This window comes from Lepus europaeus, chromosome 17 (genome assembly GCF_033115175.1).
Source record: "Lepus europaeus isolate LE1 chromosome 17, mLepTim1.pri, whole genome shotgun sequence".
NCBI classification, from domain to species: domain Eukaryota; kingdom Metazoa; phylum Chordata; class Mammalia; order Lagomorpha; family Leporidae; genus Lepus; species Lepus europaeus.
In genome coordinates, this window is record NC_084843.1 from 26,980,684 (window position 1) to 26,997,974 (window position 17,291).

Genomic DNA, 17,291 nt, shown 5'->3' on the forward strand with positions numbered 1-17,291 from the left:
GAATGTTCTCCCCTCTCCAGGATGAGCAAGTTAAAGCCCAGGGTAGGTCAAGCGAGGAACCTGGGATTGCAGGATAGCTCCTAGCCCAGAAGCTGAGAGTGGAGGCCCACAGCTCGCAGAAGGGATGAGGGATTCTGAAATCACAACAGGAACTGGATGAGGGTATGAGGAGAGGGGGCTGGAGACCACGGCAGGGATTCTGAGCCTCAGGGGTACTGCAGTCTTGAAATCTGGCCGGCGCCGTGGCTTAACAGGCCAATCCTCCACCTTGCAGCGCCGGCACACAGGGTTCTAGTCCCGGTTGGGGCGCCGGATTCTTTTTTTTTTTTTTTTTAATTTTTTATTTTTGACAGGCAGAGTGGACAGTGAGAGAGAGACAGAGAGAAAGGTCTTCCTTTTTGCCGTTGGTTCACCCTCCAATGGCCGCCGCGGCAGCGCGCTGTGGCCGGCGCACCACGCTGATCCGTTGGCAGGAGCCAGGTACTTCTCCTGGTCTCCCATGGGGTGCAGGACCCAAGCACTTGGGCCATCCTCCACTGCACTCCCTGGCCACAGCAGAGAGCCGGCCCGGAAGAGGGGCAACCGGGACAGGATCGGTGCCCCGACCGGGACCAGAACCCGGTGTGCCGGCGCCGCAAGGCGGAGGATTAGCCTAGTGAGCCGCGGCGCCGGCCATGGGGCGCCGGATTCTATCCCGGTTGCCCCTCTTCCAGGCCAGCTCTCTGCTATGGCCCAGGAAGGCAGCGAAGGATGGCCCAAGTCCTTGCGCCCTACACCTGCATGGGAGACCAGGAGAAGCACCTGGCTCCTGGCTTCGGATCAGCGCGCTGAGCCGGCCGCAGTGGCCATTGGAGGGTGAACCAACGGCAAAAAGGAAGACCTTTCTCTCTGTCTCTCTCACTATCCACTCTGCCTGTCAAAATAAATAAATAAATAAAAATAAAATAAAGAAATCTGCCCCGATGTGATCCTGGTGGGGCCAGACACAGGACTGGGGCGGCAAAGGGTTGCAGAAAGAGCCAGATTATGTACACTGGAAGGGTATCTCTCCACAGACTGGGGGACTTCCTGAGCCAAAGGGGATCCCCCAGATAAGAGCTCGGGAGTCTCAGCTCCCTGAAACCTCCCAAGCTGGACGAAGATCTGAGGCATCCGGGACAGCGGAGTGGAGGAGAAAGGTGTCCCAGAAGCACACTTGGTTTCTCTGGAGAGCTGGACCCAAGGCTGGGTGCAATGCTCACGTGGTCGAGCTGCAGCCCACCCGGGGTGGGGGAGGGGGAGAGGGGAGGCCAGGCCTGCAGACCCAGGAGTCACCTGCCCCAGCCCTGTGTGAATTCGGAGCAAGGGGGCAGCACTTACCCATGAAGCCTCCTCCCTGGTTTCTGGGTTGGACCTGCAGGGATGTGCTCAGCCCAGCCTTAAATAGTGACACCCCCCCAGTCCCCTCCCATGTCTCTGCTCCCCCCACACACCCGACCGGCTCTTCTGAGAAAGGAGGAAGATGTGGGAGGGCCAGGCACCCTGCCCGGCGGCCCTTTCTGACCTCAAGCAGAGTGGGGACTCCCTTCCCCCACCCCCACCATCCCTCTCAGCATTCTTCCTCGTCTCTGCCTCTGACCGAGTCCCTCCTTCTGCCATCGCCTGGATCCCAGCCCAATTCCTCATTCTGAGGCAGGATGGCAGGGAACCGCGCGAGGGGAGGCCTCAGCCTGCGCTTCCGCTTTTCCCACCAGCCCATGAGACCCAGGCACCCAAACAGCAGCTGCAATATCCATTTACCTCTCTCGCTCGCTCGCTCTCTGCCTCTCCTTCACTCTCTGTGTAACTCTGACTTTCAAGCAAATAAATAAATATTTAAAAACAATCCATTTGAGGTAGTGGGGTGCTGGGGTGGGGGGCTTTGCCTCCTTCCTGGAGTCTGTTCCCATCTTGGGGAGGGAGGCACTGAGACCTGAGGGGAGAGGAAGGGAAAATAAAGGGCTTAAGGTCTGGCCAACTATGGAATCCAAGAGAGCAGGGTTCCCCTGGCACCCTGCCCTACAGTGTGTGGGGCCTTGGGCCTGTGGTGGTCCCTCTCCTCAGCCCACCTCTGTCCCCCGGCCCCAGAACCTGACCCCTGCCATGGAGAGGTGGGACTCCCCAGAGTCTGAGATCTTTCCCTTCATCCTTCCCTGGAAGCTCAGAAAGTTCTTTCTGGTATCTAGCTACTCCTAGCTGCCAACCAAGAAAGGCGGGGCAAGGGGGAAGCCACAGTGTCAAGGACAGCTGCCTGGGCCTTGGGCCAGAACTGGGGGCAGTGCCACAGGGGAACCGAGGGTAGCAAAGAGAAGAGTCACTGAGCATTGTGCAATGGGCAGGGGAGGAGGCAAGGGGACTGTGGGGGAGGGCGGCAGGGAGGGATGGCTTGGTCCCTGGAGGACTGGCCATTATCCCCTTCCCAGGGGCCTGCCTGGCCCCAGTTCAAAGTGGCTGTCACCCACCCCTCATTAACCCCAGCAGCGCCAGGCTGGCCACAGCAGTACTTCTGTGGGAGAAGCGAGGCCTAATATGCTCCCCCCTCCCCGGCCTCTTGCTGTCCCCTCACCCCAACAGCCAGCTCTTTGCTCTCTCTGAGGCCAGAAGACCCTGGGCAGAAGGAGGGAACCTGAGGCGAGGAACAGCAGTGGAAGAAGGAGCAGTGAATCCCCCTCCCCTCCAAATCTGGGCACTGCCTCAGGCCCTGGTGGAGGGAAGAGGACAGAGCGTGGGCTCCCGGAGGGCAGGCACAACTTGGGGCCCCCAGGCTCCTCCAAGGCGCCTAGCATTGAAAAGTGGCTCACCCCCTGCCCCTGCCAGCTGGGGTCGGCTTGTCCTGGAAGGGGACTCTCCTTCATGACTCCATTTTGAGGTTCCTGGGAAAGATGGCTGTGGGGTTCCCCGACAGGGTAACCCTGGGAAGCTGAGGCCTCAAATACAGAAAGAGGAAGCCGGGGCCTTGCCGATGCCTGGACTGTAGCTGTCGGGTCGCAGCCCTGCCACAGGGGCACAGCCGCCCCTACACACACACACACACACACACCCAAACCAGATTCCACAGTCCCAGGACTCATCCTAATCTTGGGGAGACATTGCCGTTGAGGACATGCAAAAGGAACAGACCGCGTGGGCAAGTCAGACTCTGACTTGATTGGGTGACAGGGCTTGAACCTGGACTGGGCACGAAGGGAGAGACACTGGGATTCGGAGAAGAGCACCACTTCCCTAAGAGTCACCGGATCCAACCAGGAAGCCGCAGCGTCGTCTGTGAAGGGGCGGGAGAAACGCGGAGGGGAGAGGAAGAAAGCTACAGAATTGGCGGGCAGAGATCCTGGGGGGTGAAGACTAGATGCTGTCGAAAACGCACGGCTACTGGCCGAGGAGAGCAGCAGGCGAGGACACACAAAGACATAGCCACCGCAAGTCCACCCATTGGTGGGGACCTCCACGCCCAACTCCTCCTTACCCTCAACAAAAATGGCCGCCACGGGAGCCCATCCGAAGCCCGGGGACGGATGAGAATGGAGCCTGCAGTCCCTCCCCGTTGTGGGCAACCCGCCCTTCTCAAAAATGGCCGCCAAAGCATCTCTGGAAGGGGACCGCTCTGGGCCCCGCCTTTGATCTCGTTGGTGGGGCTGGGGGATGAGAGCTGCACCGCGCGGGACAAGTCGCCGGCGGCGCCCGACGGAGCAGGTGATTTCCCCTCCAGTCCCTGGCCCGGGGCTTGGAGAGTCGCGGAGAGCGTTGACTCAGGGTACCTGATCTGAGTGTTTCCCTCTGGTACCCCCCGGGGCTCGCCGGACCCCCGTCTCTGATGCTCGCCGTGCCCTGTATTAAGGCACATCCACTTTGCTCAGGCCTTCCTCTCCGTGTGGCCCCCCCAGGCCGCAACCGCATCCCCGTGCCCTCGGGTCCACTATTCCGGACTCTTTCGGATGCCCCGCTAGCGGGTTTCGGGAGCTCTTGCTTCAAGGGGTCGGCCATCGTCGCGGCCCCACTTCCTGTGCTCCCCCACCCCTCACCCGGGTCTGTGCCCCCTGACTGGATGTCAGGATCACTTGTTCCCCTGCGTGTCCTTGCTGCCTGTCAGGGTCAGGGGAAATGGTATTCTCTGGGGCTTTCGTAGCGGGGCTTCACCGGGGTGGGAGAAGCAGGGACGACCTCCTGCCAGACCCCCTGCCGCCGGCCGGAGTTCCTCAGGACGGCTGCTCCCTCTGGGCCTGGAGCGTCTGCCCGCCCAGGGAGCAGCACGGCCTGCGATGCCCAGGGGGTCCCGGCCCGGGCAGGTCCTCGGCGAGTGTGGGCTTGTTGGGGTTGGCTACAGCGAGAGAGGGAGCCCCACAGAATGGGGTTGGGGAGGCAGGAGGAAAGCTGTTCTGCATTGGGAGAGTGGTGTGAGCAAAGAATCTGAATTAGGCCAGACCAGAGAGGAGGATCAGGCTGGGGCCGCTTGGCTGGCGTCATGGAGACGGCCTGGCGCAGGTTCTGCGGACCGGCTGCAGAGTGGGAACCTGCAGTTAACTTGCTTTGTGACTTCGGGCAAGTCACTCAACTTCTCAGTGTCTCTATTTCCTTTTAGGTAAGATAGGGATAATATTCGTGTCTGTATTTTAGGTTTATTGTAAGGATTAAGTAAATTAATACAAGGGTATTTCACAACGTTCGTGGAAAATGGAATTTTAAATTTTATTTTGGTGCAAAAATTTTTTGAAATCCTTGTTTATTTTTCTATCCATGAACATTTTTTAAAAAAGATTATTTATTTATTTATTTATTTGACAGGTAGAGTTACAGTGAGAGAGAGAGACAGAAAGGTCTTCCTTCCGTTGGTTCACCCCCTAAATGGCTGCTGTGGCTGGCGCTGCACTGATCTGAAGCCAGGAGCCAGGTGCTTCCTCCTGGTCTCCCATACGGGTGCAGGGCCCAAGCACTTGGGCCATCCTCCACTGCCTTCCCAGGCCACAGCAGAGAGCAGAACTGGAAGAGGAGCAACTGGGACTAGAATCCAGTACCCATATGGGATGGTGCCCATATGAGATGCCAGCGCTGCAGGCGGAGGATTAGCCAAGTGAGCCACGGCGCTGGGCCTATCCATGAACATTTTTTTTTTTTAAATGAGAGACCAGGAGGGCTGAAGGTTTTTGTGCTTTATTTTTTTAATTGAAGATTTTATTTATTTGAAAGTCAGAATTACAGAGAGGGAAAGCCAGAGAGAGCTTCATCCGCTGGTTCACTCCCCAGATGGCTTCAATGGCTAGGCCGAAGCCAGGAGCCAGGAGCTAGGAGCTTCATCCAGGTCTCCCACGTAGATACAGGAGCCCAAGCACTTGGGCCATCCTCCACTGCTTTCTAAGGTGCATTAGCAGGGAGCTGGATCCATGGTAGAACAGCTGGGACTCGAACCAGTGCCCATGTGGGATGTCAGTGCTGCAGACAGCGGTTTAACCTGCTATGCCACAGCATCAGACCCTATCCATGAACTTTTTTTTTTTTTTAAAGATTTATTTATTTATTTGAAGTCAGAGTTACACAGAGAGAAGGAGAGGCAGAGAGGTCTTCCATCTACTACTGTTTACTCCCCAGTTGGCCGCAACGGCTGGAGCCATGCCAAAGCCAGGAGACAGGAGCTTCTTCCCGGTCTCCTATGCGGGTACAGGGGCCCAAGGATTTGGGTCATCTTCTACTGCTTTCCCAGGCCATAGCAGAGAGCTGGATTGGAAGTGGAGCAGCCAGGACTTGAACTGGTGCCCATATGGGATGCTGGCACTGCAGGCAGAGGCTTTACCCGCTATATCACAGTGGCAGCCCCTATCCACGAAACTGTTTGAAGGCTCCCTCATATGCATGGATTTCAGCATCTTTTTTTTCACCAAAATAAGCCTATTTAATTTAAGAGACAGAAAGAAATAGAGAGAGAGAGAGAGAGTCCCTATCTGCTAGTTCACTCTCCAAAAGCTGGGAGCTGAATTCAATGCAGGTCTCACATGTGGGTGGCAATGACCTAGTTACTTGAACCATGAGGGGTCTGCATTAACAGGAAGCTAGAATTGGGCCAGGGCCCAGTGTTGAACCCAGGTAACCTGATGGGACAGCCTGTTCTTATATGAATTTTTAAAAATAATTAATTAATTAAATATCTGAAAAGCAGAGTGACGAGAGAGAGAGAGAGAGAGATCTTTTCACTCCCCAAATGAGCACAACAGCCCAGACTGGGACAGGCTAAACCCAGGAGCCCAGAATTCCATCTGGGTCTCCCATGTGGGTGGCAGGGGCCCAGGTACTTGGGTCATCGTCTGCTGCCTTCCCAGGTACATTAGCAGGAAACTGAATCACAAGTTGTGTAGCTCAGATTCAAAACAGGCACTCTGATATAGGATGTGGGTGTTGCAAGTGGTAGCCCAACCTGCCGCACTGTAAGGCCCACCCCTCCATGAGCTCTTTGAAGTGCCCTTGTGCATGTATAGTGATTCGGGCAAGGCCAGGTAGCAGTCAGTAAATGCTGCTGTTGTTGCCTTCATCAGAGCGGTGCAAGGAGGACTAATGACAGAGTGGCAGTCACATTTCATAGGCAGCACTCACCAGTGATCCCCCCTAAGAAGCAGTGGATTCTGTAGGTTATATCTGGAATTTGGAAAGCCTAATGGAAATCATGTCTACACTGGAGGAAGCTGGCTGCTCAGGCTTGTGACTCAGGAAAACAATTTAGTAAACCAAACCCTAGTTCAGGCCCGGCTCGGGGACAGAGCTTAGGAGGAGCCCCTGAGCAGGAGGGACACGCTGAGGGCAGGGCTCGTGAGGAGGAATGAAGAGGGCAGTGGGCAGCTGGGTGAAGTTTAGACAGCCCAAGAAAGGATGGACGCTGTTCCCTTAGGAGACAAGAGCAAAAGCTCGGGGAGGAAGACCTTTTCTTTGGGGAATTGAGTTTCCCTCTCACAGCTCCCTGACCACCAGACCTTGGTTAGAAAGCCAGAGTCCTCAGACACATCCCTGAGATGTTTCTCCCCTGGAAGCTAGGCTTTCGTGCGGCAGCCATGAGCCTTTGTCCCAGCAGAGGCTGCTGGAAATACAAGGTCCCATCATGCGGCTGCTAGAGGCCCACCCCCTCAGCTCCCCAGGGCCCAGGGTGGGAAGCAGGAGACAAGCATCCCTGTGGTTTCCACAGTGACCCCTGCACTACCACAGCAATTCTGTGTTACCACTCAGGGACTAGGCGACTCTGACCATCGATGATATCCCTGGTCCAACCCACTTGGAAGTCTCGATACCCACCATCTGCAGAGTAGCGCCTAGAATAGACACTGAACCAGAGGACCTGGATGTCAGTCTTAACTGCCATAGTCAAGCCAGGTGACCCTGGGCAAGTCGTTAAAGCCACCAAGCCAGCCGGCGCCGCGGCTCAATAGGCTAATCCTCCGCCTTGCGGCGCTGGCACACCAGGTTCTAGTCCTGGTCGAGGCGCCGGATTCTGTCCCGGTTGCTCCTCTTCCAGACCAGCTCTCTGCTGTGGCCCGGGAGGGCAGTGGAGGATGGCCCAAGTGCTTGGGCCCTGCACCCCATGGGAGACCAGGAGAAGCACCTGGCTCCTGCCTTCAGATCGGAGTGGTGCGGCGGCCATTGGAGGGTCAACCAAGAGCAAAGGAAGACCTTTCTCTCTGTCTCTCTCTCTCACTGTCCACTCTGCCTGTCAAAAATAAATAAATAAATAAAGCCACCAAGCCCCCATTTCTCTGTGGAGTGGGGAGTAGCTGTTTACCAAGCACCCACTTTGAGAGATGCCGAGCGTGCACTGGTGAGGAAGCCAAGTGTGGAGTCCCCACCTTCATGAAATAACTGAAGCAACGCTGGACACTGTCCAAACACTGATAGCCTAGAACGGTGCTGCTACGGAAGGAGAGGGGCGGTCTGCAATGAGGACGTGAGGTGACGGGAGCCAGGGCAGGCATTGCCCCCGCATGGGATACCTGTATGCCGTATCGGGGTGCCAGTTTGATTGCCGGCTACTCTGCACTTCCTACCCAGTTTCCTGCTGATGTACCTGGGCAGCATTGGATGACGGTTCAAGTATCTGGGTTCCTGCCACCCCTGTGGGAGACCCAGATGGAATTCTTGGCTCCTCAGCCCCAGCTGTTGCTGGCATTTGGAGAGCAAACCACTGGATAGATCTCTCTCCTTCAGCTACTCTCTTTGCCTTTCACATCAATCAATAAATAAATCTTAAAAAAAAAAAAAAGAAGGTAGGGGCGACCAAACCAGTTCTAGAGGTTCAGGGGAAGTGTCCTTGGAGGCAAGGAATTGTAAACTGAGACCCAAGAGTTGAGAAGGAGTGAGTGAAGGGGTCATGTGGGATGGTGCCCAGGCAGAGGGAACTGTGCACAGGCCTTGCCATGAAAGAGCTTGAGTGCTGGCAGACTGAAAGCAAGCGAGGGTGCAGGGGAGGGATTGATGCATGATGAGGCTAAGGCCCTGAATTGAAGTCTGTGAAGATTTTTGACTTATCTGAAGAGTAGCAAGAAGGCACTAAGCAGAAAAAAAATGCTTTTTTTTTTTTTTTTAAATGTATTTATTTGAAAGAGAGAGCTCCCATCCCCACATGCCTGCATTGGCCTGAGCTGGGCCAAGACCAGAGTCAGGACCCAGGAACTCAATCCACGTCTCCTCCGTGGGAGATGGGAATGCAGTTACTTGAGCCACCCCCGCTGCCTTGCAGCATATGCGTTAGCAGGAAACGAGTCAAGAGCCGGAGGTGAGAACACATGACTGTGGTAAAGATCACATGGCTGTAGTGTGCAGAAGAGGTTGCTGGGGAAAGATGATAGTGGGGAGAAGGGTCTGAAGGCTCTGACAGGCAAGAGACAGAGCAGAGAGGAGGCAGAGAGGGACAGTAGATGTGTTGAAGGAGAATGTTAAGATTGAATTAGGGCAGGCAAGGATACTTTCCAGACTTGTGAAACGGCTGGGTGCCTAGACATGCATTTATTTATTTATTTATTTTTATTTTATTATTATTTTTTTTGACAGAGTGGATAGTGAGAGAGAGAGACAGAGAGAAAGGTCTTCCTTTTTGCCGTTGGTTCACCCTCCAATGGCCGCTGCAGCCTGCGCATCTCACTGATCCGAAGCCAGGAGCCAGGTGCTTCTCCTGGTCTCCCGTGTGGGTGCAGGGCCCAAGCACTTGGGCCATCCTCCACTGCCTTCCCGGGCCATAGCAGAGAGCTGGCCTGGAAGAGGGGCAACGGGGATAGAATCTGGCGCCCCAACCGGGACTAGAACCCGGTGTGCCAGCGCCGCAAGGCGGAGGATTAGCCTGTTAAGCCACGGCGCCGGCCTAGACATGCATTTATTGAGGATGGCCTTGGAGGAATGTAAAACTTGGGAAGATGTCAGTCTGGGATGTGGTAGTGTCAGGGAGGTAGATGTACACGTTTGTAGCTCAGAGCAGGAGACTGGGCCAGAGGATAAGGTTGCTACATAGAGATAGGGGTCCAGATGAGATCTTCCAGAGGAAGAGAGCAAGAGTGGAGTAAGAAGGGCAGTGACTTTGAGCCTGAGGAACTCCAACATTTAGAGGGTGGCAGAGGAGAGGGGGCTGGAGAAGGAGCCAGAGAGGAAATGGCCAGAGAAGTAGAAGGAAACCAGGAGAGCGTACTATCTTGAATACAAAAGTTGGTGCTATTGAAATGGCAAATATTAGATGAACTCATAAAAAAAATTGCCCTCCCTGCCCTTTTTAAATTATTTGAGAGGCAGGGAGAGACAGACAAGAGTTCCCATCCACTGGTTCACTCCATGTGTGCTCACAATGGCCAGGTGGAGAGGCTGAAGCCAGACCCCAGAACTCAATCCAGGTCTCCCATATTGGTAGCAGGAACCCAACTATTTGAGCCATCACCTGCTGTCTTCCAGGGTCTACATTAGCAAGGAGCTGGGACCCAAACCCAGGTGCTCTGATATATGGAATATGGGCATCCTAACCAGTGTCTTAACTGCTGGATTGAACATCTGTCAAAATTGGCAAGTTCATATAGTCAATCTAATTTTACCAAAATTGGAAAAATTATCTGGTGTTGACCTTAAGTTGAGAAGTTTTGGTAGTGATGATGGAGAAGCCAGACTGGAGGTGAAGAGAAGTGGATAGAATGGAGATTACTAAGGGAATAGGATCAGCATTGGGTGTTGCAGGTGAAATCAAGGTTTGGCAGCCGAGTGGGTGGTATCAGGTGATGCACCAGGAGGTGCACGTTTGGAGAGGTGTGCGCAGATGGGAGGAGCTCCTGAGTTTGGGGTGGGTGGAATGCAATGGCAAGCCAACATTTGGACATGTGGGTATGGAGCCGCTGCTTCTGACCTCTATGATCCTGACTCTCAAATACAGATTTCTGAGAGTCAAAGCGTGTAGATGGGAATGAACTAAGTCACCACATATTTACTGAGCACCTGCTAAGTGCAGGCATTTTTCTAGGTGCTAGGGCCCCACCACCTATTCACCCTATAGGAAGGACAGACAGTAGCAACTGAATGGAAAACACCATGAAACCATAGTAAGTGCTGTGCAGCTGTGTATGGGGTTAGGGAGTGTGGAGAATCCATATTTTTGAATAGGTTAGTCAGGGAAGGTCTTTCATTAGCAGAGCCCTGGAGGAAGTGAGATGAGCCCCTGGATGTGTGGAGGACATGGTGGGAAGAGACTCAGCAGGTCTGAGGAGCAGTAAAGAGGCTGGTGGGGAGCACTGGAGGGAGTAGAAGGCAGCGGTGAGGCTGGAGAGGTGGGCAAGGCTCAGGTCTTGCAGGGCGCCGTGGGCCTTGGGAAGGAGCACAGACAGTCCTGTGGACATCCCAAGCTGCTGGAAGGGCAGGGATTGGGCAGGAAGAGCAAATCCACGGAAGACTTCCCCTTCTGTCCGGGTCCCAGAGCCAGAAAAGCCCCTTTGTGCAGAGAGGGTGGGCGGCCTGTTCTGGGTGGGGGAGGAGCTGTGCTTGGTCCCTAGGCCTGCTCCTTGTGGGGCTGGACAATGGAGCCCCTTGTGGTTGGACTTGGAAGCCAAGGCTTCCTCAATGATAGGATTCCTCCGCAGCCAGGAGGCATGTGACCCCGAGACCTTGGCCTTTTGCCAGATAGTCTGGGCCTGCTGCTGGAGAATGGGCTGAGGGACGGTGGGAGGCAGGGGGAGGGGGACTCTCCCTCGAAGCCTTCTCAGAGACAGTGCCCTGCCCTGTTTGAGGCTGGAGGAGGTGGCAGGATGGGCAGGAGAGGGGACTGGGAGGGCCACATCAATCAACAGATGGCTCCACAGCCAGCCAGTTGGGAAGGGCAGCTACCCCCAGACCTAGTGGGTGGAGGCAGGCAGAAGAAGGCCTGGCAAGCCCGTCTGTCTTGTGTTCCCTCAGAAGAGGAGAGAGCATGGAGCTGGAGAGGATCGTCAGTGCGGCCCTCCTTGCCTTTGTCCAGACGCACCTCCCAGAGGCCGACCTCAGGTAGAGACAGCTCCTGCAGGAGGGTCACACTGGGGCCAGGGCTGGGGGAGACTGGACTGGAATGCACTCTGCCTGCTCCCGAGGTTGGGGAGGGCCCATGTGATTTGCTGAGATGGCCAGACCTCGCAGCCCATCCCGTGACCATTTCAGACAGGTGGGAAACCAAAACTCTGAACTGTGTGTGAGGGGGGTTATTCCAGCTCAAGGACTGAGCCCAGTGACACCAAGAGCCAGTCTCCAGCAAGGTGGAGGTAGGGGAGTGTCCATCGTCCGACCCAGGCCTTGCCCTCTCCTCTCCCTGCAGCGGTTTGGATGAGGTCATCTTCTCCTATGTGCTCGGGGTCCTGGAGGACCTGGGCCCCTCGGGCCCATCAGAGGAGAACTTCGATATGGAGGCCTTCACTGAGATGATGGAAGCCTACGTGCCCGGCTTTGCCCACATCCCCAGGTGGGGCCTGCCTGGGCCAAGAGGAGGAGGGGAGCCGGTTGGTGATGGGGGATGGGCAGAGTTGTTCCCTCACAACTCTTGGTCCTTTCAGGGCCACAGTGGGGGACATGATGCAGAAGCTCTCAGGACAGCTGAGTGATGCCAGGAACAAAGGTGAGTCCAGGGCCCTTGTGTCCAAGCACTTCAGTGAACCACAACCCCTACCCTCTGCCAAATCTCATGCTTTCTGCCTCTTTAAGAGAACCTGCAACCACAAAGTTCTGGTGTCCAAGGTCAGGTGCCCACGCAGCCAGAGCCCCTGCAGCGGCCTGAAAAGCTCAAAGAAGAGGCCAGGTCTTCTGCGGCTGCTGTGGACACCCAAAAAGAGGTACCATCGGGGAGGGCACTGATGGGGGACCTAGGAGGTGGGGCAGAGGGGAGTGCCGCTTCTTGTCAACATCTGTGCCCACAGGCAGCCGGCACCGAGGAGGAGCTACTGCCAGGAGTGGACGTACTCCTGGAGGTGTTCCCGACCTGTTCAGTGGAGCAGGCACAGTGGGTGCTGGCCAAAGCTCGGGGTGACCTGGAAGAAGCTGTGCAGATGCTGGTAGAAGGGAAAGAGGGGCCTCGAGCCTGGGATGGCTCCAACCAGGTATCCTCGCCCAGGTCCCCAGCCTCTGCCCACCTAGCTGCAGCTGTATTCCACCAGATGCAAAGCCCCATCCCTCCCTATTCCCATCTGTCTCCCCTGCTGCGCCACTGGGCCCAGACCAGGCCTCCCTTCCCTGCAGGACCTGCCCAGGCGTCTCAGAGGCCCCCAAAAGGAGGAGTTGAAGTCCTTCATCCTGCAGAAGTGAGTCTGGGCTGGGCCGGGCTGGGCTCTGGATGGTCTTCCTGGGGTGGCAGGGGTTCACCCAGCCGGTTTTGGCAGGTACATGATGGTGGATAGCGCAGAAGATCAGAAGACTCACCGGCCCATGGCTCCCAAGGAGGTGAGAGGGTTGGGGCTGCGGGGGATGTAGAGCAGGTGGGACTGGCTCCTGCCTCTGCCGCTCACTGTCTGATTGCTCCCTAGGCTCCCAAGAAGCTGATTCGATACATTGACAACCAGGTAGTGAGCACCAAAGGGGAGCGATTCAAAGACGTGCGGAACCCTGAGGCTGAGGAGATGAAGGCCACGTACATCAACCTCAAGCCAGCCAGAAAGTACCGCTTCCACTGAGGCGCTCGCTGGACTCTGCACAGGCCTTCCAGGCTTAGATCACAAAGGGATGCAAGAGCCCTACCTCCCCACACAGGGGCCTCCCTGACTCCCACCCCAGCCCCGGTCCCTTTCTCAGCTTCCTTGCTCTGTAGCGTTCACCTACTGTTGGAGCCGCCTCCATGGGCACAGTAAAAGTGGCCCAAGGAAGGTATGAGTGCGTTCTGGTCATTTCCGCTTCAGGGTTGGGACCCTTTGCCTCTCCCCTCCCCTCCTCCCCCCAACTTCACATTCCCTATCTCCAGCAGGGCAGCACCAGGCAAGAAGGGATAAAAAGCTCTTTATTTGAACCTCCAGGGTAGGGCAGGGCCCTGGCCTCTTTGCCAGAGAGCCCCAAAGTTCAGTTTCCCTAAGCTCAGGGCCAGGTCCCAGCCACACAGTCCAGCTGTGCTCCAGTGGCAGGCGGGTCAGACCTGCAGGTTGACAAAGGGTGCGAAGCCCGCCATGTCCTGCAGCAGCACCAGGGCCTGGTGCAGCGGCGGCTCCACGTCGATGTCCACGCCGCGCTTCCGCAAGCGGCTCAGGCTGGACTCGGCCACGTGGTGGCAGTGCCGCACCCGCAGCGAGCGCAGCGCCGGGCAGTATTCTGCCAGGGTCCTGAGGGAGGAGCGGGGTGAGGCCAGGGGCACAAGGCCACCACACGCACTGCACGCACTGCGGGGCAAGGGTCAGGGCCCTCGGGCTGGCTCCAGCTCCAAAGTCCAGGTCTGGACAGCTGGGGGGAATTTTTTTTCCCTTCCCTACGCAAAAGAGGAGGCCTGGGCTGGGGTAATTGCCTCTGTGCCTCCAGGGCAATGGAGACTTCCTGTCCCTCAGCTCCGCCCAGGCTCTGACACTGCCAGGAACCGACTTCCTAAGTGAACTCTCCTAGTGTGTAAATACTGGCTCAGAAGGTTGTAAGCTGCGGGCTCTCTGGCCTAGGCAATCCAGAGGCCTTTCCTGTTGTTAGCAGGGAGATGCAGAACCCTCTCTCAGCCGGGTCCTGTGACAGCTACAGCCCGAGCCATCGCCCTCCTCCCACCTCACCGCCCCCCGAGGCCCCGGCACCTGACGCTGTCGCTTCCCACGCGGAGGCAGCCAGTGAGGTCGAGGTGCTCGAGTTGTGGGCAGTTCCGAGCCAACTCCTGGACCGCGGCGTCCCCTACGTTGGCGTTTACCGCCAGAGAGAGGCTGCGCAGGCCGGCGCCGCGCCTCTGCGCCAGGTACACTATGGCTTCGTCCTTGAGCTGACGGCAGGCGGTGAGGTCCAACTCCTCCAGGGCCGGGCAGCGGTCGGCGAGGCCACGCAGCGCTAGCCCGTCCACCCAGTCGCAGTGCGCGAGCGACAGTCGCTGCAGGCGAGGGCAGCCCTCGGCCAGCGCCCCCAGCGCGCGGCGACTCAGCTGTCCGCAGCTGGCCAGCGCCACACTCCGCAGCTGCGGATTCCGCGCCAGCACCGGCACCAGGTCCTCGTCCGACAGCCATTCGTGACACGGCGCCAGCGCCAGCTCCTGCAGCCCTCCGGCGTCCCGCAGCAGCCGGGCCAGTGCGGCCCGCGGGATCTGCGGACCCACCTGCGGGAAGGGAGGCACTCCGACTTCAGCCCGCCAGGGAGGGACGGACGCTGCCCTCCTGACAGCCGCCTGCCCAGGAGAGTCTAGGCTCCTCTAGAGTCGCCACCCAGTACTCGCCGTCGGGAGTACTCCCTGCTGGCCTGGATCGCAGCGGGGCAGCACTGGCGGCCAAGGGGGTCGGGAAGGGCAGCTATGGGGCCGGCGGCCGGCGGGAGGCGGGGCGGGGCGGGACCCCGGCGGGGGCGGGGCCCCAGCCGTTAGCTCACCTGAGCCGCGTCGAAGCGGCGCAGCCCCGCCAGGTGCAGCTGCACTAGCGCCCGGAAGGCTCGGCTAACGCGCTGCAGCCGGAGCAGCTGGCACAGCGGGACGCGGTTCAGGACGTGGGGAAGCAACACATCTTCCCAGGGCAGGTCCAGGAGCCTGCGCGCAATGGAGAGTTGGTGTTTCCAGGCCGCAGTTACCTGCGAGTCTGCCTCCGCTGTGCTCCCACGCCCCGGCTCCCAAAGACGCCCCCACACTCAGCCTTGGCTCAGCTCTCCTCCCCCGAGTGTTCCTTCCCTCTTTGGGCCCCTCCAGAGCTCGGTACCTGACGGCTCCGGGCTCTCGCTCCCCTCCGGAACGCTCCATTGGTGGCTCCGTGGGCTATCTACTGCGCGTGCGCAGTACGGCCTCGCTCCAGCCCGGAGCCGCCGTGACGAACCGCCTCCTTCGGCTGTAGAGACAGGCCGATTCAATCGAGCGCCGTCTCACCGAGGCTCCTGTCAAAGCTTTCCGGATGGTCCCCGAAACTAAGGCGGAACAGACACTAGCTTAACGTTAGACCTCGCCTTCTCCGCCGCAAGGCTTAAGGCCCGAAGCTGGAGAGCGCGGCGGGCGCCAGGGCCCGGTTTCTGTCTCCGTCTTGAGCAAGTAGACGCCTTGGAGGAGGAGGAGATGGGAGGAGTCGGCAAGGCCAATGGCAGAAGGGGCGGAGCCAGGGCTCCCAGGTGGCCGGCCTTTCCTACCCTGGGGTCGCGTTTAGCGGCTGAACCACCGGGAGGGACTCGGTGGTACTTGTGGAGTGCCTGTGACATGCCGGGCCCTTACGTCTGGCACGGAGTAGGTACTCAGTAAAAACGCTGGAAGCACGAATGGATGGGGCGAAGCTAGGGTTTCTCTCCCTTCATCCAGCCAACTTGTTCCAACCTCCCGTTCCTGGTTCACTGTGAGCAAAGCCGGCCAGCCCTGCCACGCCGGGACAGCGTGGCGCGGGGTTCACCCCGAGGGACACAGACGTAAAGGATGCCAGGAAGCATGGCCTGTTACATCTACAGTCCCTTTCTGCTCCCGCGATCTAGGACCCTAGGCAGAATGGGTGCTTAGCTCAGTGGGCAGGGATACGGCTCCTCTGCTGGCCCTGAGTTTAGCTGCAGAGTCGCGCTGGACCCCAGCTGGGACAGTGACGCCCGGAGCTCTGGACCCAGCCTGCGGGCTGTCCTTTTACCAGGTCCCAGGTCCTACTTCAGGGTCTGCTCTGGGCAACGCCGGGGATAGTGCTTTCTCCCCACCATTCCCCGCGAGGCCACCGCCATCTGGAGGGCTGCGCACTCTTTTGGTGCAACCGCTTCTGCAGCCCCTTTGTAACGAAAACTGCTTCCCATTCCTTTCCGCGTCACTCGGGTACCTCGGCAAGGTGGGCAGGTCTGGGCTGTCATTCCATTTTAAACACGGGGGAGTCATGGAGGCAGGGTCGTTACTGGGTCCAGGATAGAAGGAATAACTTCTAGTGTTCCATAGCATAGTAGGGCAGCCATGTTGCTATGACAACGATGAATTGTATATTTCCAAGTAGTCAGATTGTGAATGTCCCAGCACAGTGTTTGAGGTGACGGATAGGCCAGTTACCCTGCTATGCTGATTATCACAGCGCGTTCTATACATGGATTGGAATATCACAGTGTACCCCACACATACGTACAATCGTTATGTCAGTTAAAAATATTCAGGGAAAGCCAAGGGAATGGAGAGGATTTGCTGTCCAGGATCAGGCCGGTCATTCAGGTTCTTCCAGAATTCCTTCCACGCTGCCTCGCATACAGGGCGAAGGGAGAAGCCAGCGGCAGGCAGGCCCAGAAGAGGGTCGGACTGGGTGAGGGGCTTGCTGGCGCTTCTTCCTCAGCGGGGTCGCTGGGAGGACTGACCTCTGCAAAGATAGAACTACATGAACGCGCATCACCTCTGGCCACGCGCCTCCTCCCCCGCCACCACCCCCCCCCGCTTTGTTCGCGTTTGAGCGCCTGCGCAGTGCGACAAATCTGGCGCTGTCCCTTCAGCACCACGCGGAGCCCGCGCCGCCCCTCCCCGCGGTGAGCCCCGCGCGCCCCCGCCTCGCACGTCCTCGCGCCCCCGACCGCCCGCATCGACCCCCTTCTTCCTTCTGAGGTCACCACCTACTCACCCTGGCCTTCCCAAGAGAGTAGCCATAGTAGCTCGAGCGGCGCTTTCCTCCATGCAGGACGAGGGGACAAGGGTTGCCTGTCCCCCGCTTGCTCCACTCCCGGGGTCATCTCATCTAAGCTAGCCG

The 17,291-nt window shown here is 57.7% G+C and overlaps 2 protein-coding genes across 3 annotated transcripts; one reads left to right on the forward strand and one right to left on the reverse strand.

Annotated features, from left to right (window-relative positions):
• The first annotated feature begins 3,598 nt into the window (after nucleotides 1–3,598).
• CUEDC2 (CUE domain containing 2) lies at nucleotides 3,599–13,328 on the forward strand. 2 transcript variants are annotated; one of them, XM_062214545.1, is made up of 9 exons: nucleotides 3,599–3,769; nucleotides 11,401–11,487; nucleotides 11,792–11,935; nucleotides 12,027–12,088; nucleotides 12,175–12,302; nucleotides 12,387–12,566; nucleotides 12,706–12,767; nucleotides 12,846–12,906; nucleotides 12,990–13,328. In XM_062214545.1, the coding sequence occupies exons 2-9, from the start codon at nucleotides 11,414–11,416 to the stop codon at nucleotides 13,134–13,136; spliced, it is 858 nt and encodes a 285-aa protein (XP_062070529.1). In that variant the 5' UTR covers nucleotides 3,599–3,769; nucleotides 11,401–11,413; the 3' UTR covers nucleotides 13,137–13,328. The 2 variants fall into 2 exon arrangements, with proteins under 2 accessions (XP_062070529.1, XP_062070530.1); XM_062214546.1 differs by having other exon boundaries at nucleotides 3,620–3,708.
• Nucleotides 13,329–13,447: 119 nt separating this feature from the next.
• FBXL15 (F-box and leucine rich repeat protein 15) lies at nucleotides 13,448–15,651 on the reverse strand. The gene is made up of 4 exons (XM_062214548.1): nucleotides 15,315–15,651; nucleotides 14,995–15,148; nucleotides 14,223–14,728; nucleotides 13,448–13,772 (listed from the first exon to the last, which is right to left on the reverse strand). The coding sequence occupies exons 1-4, from the start codon at nucleotides 15,353–15,355 to the stop codon at nucleotides 13,583–13,585; spliced, it is 891 nt and encodes a 296-aa protein (XP_062070532.1). The 5' UTR covers nucleotides 15,356–15,651; the 3' UTR covers nucleotides 13,448–13,582.
• Between the last annotated feature and the right edge of the window lie 1,640 nt (nucleotides 15,652–17,291).

What these genes read in the sequence shown, in the direction of transcription:
- FBXL15 (XM_062214548.1), bottom strand. Translation starts at nt 15,355, where the DNA reads ATGGAGCGTTCCGGAGGGGAGCGAGAGCCCGGAGCCGTCAG. An exon ending in GCCGCTTCGACGCGGCTCAG is followed by an intron (nt 14,729 to 14,994) that starts GTGAGCTAACGG and finishes CCCTTCCCGCAG; the next exon opens with GTGGGTCCGCAGATCCCGCG. An exon ending in GTGGGAAGCGACAGCGTCAG is followed by an intron (nt 13,773 to 14,222) that starts GTGCCGGGGCCT and finishes CTCCTCCCTCAG; the next exon opens with GACCCTGGCAGAATACTGCC.
- CUEDC2 (XM_062214545.1), top strand. Translation starts at nt 11,414, where the DNA reads ATGGAGCTGGAGAGGATCGTCAGTGCGGCCCTCCTTGCCTTTGTCCAG. An exon ending in CCTGGGATGGCTCCAACCAG is followed by an intron (nt 12,567 to 12,705) that starts GTATCCTCGCCC and finishes CCTTCCCTGCAG; the next exon opens with GACCTGCCCAGGCGTCTCAG. An exon ending in AAGTCCTTCATCCTGCAGAA is followed by an intron (nt 12,768 to 12,845) that starts GTGAGTCTGGGC and finishes CGGTTTTGGCAG; the next exon opens with GTACATGATGGTGGATAGCG.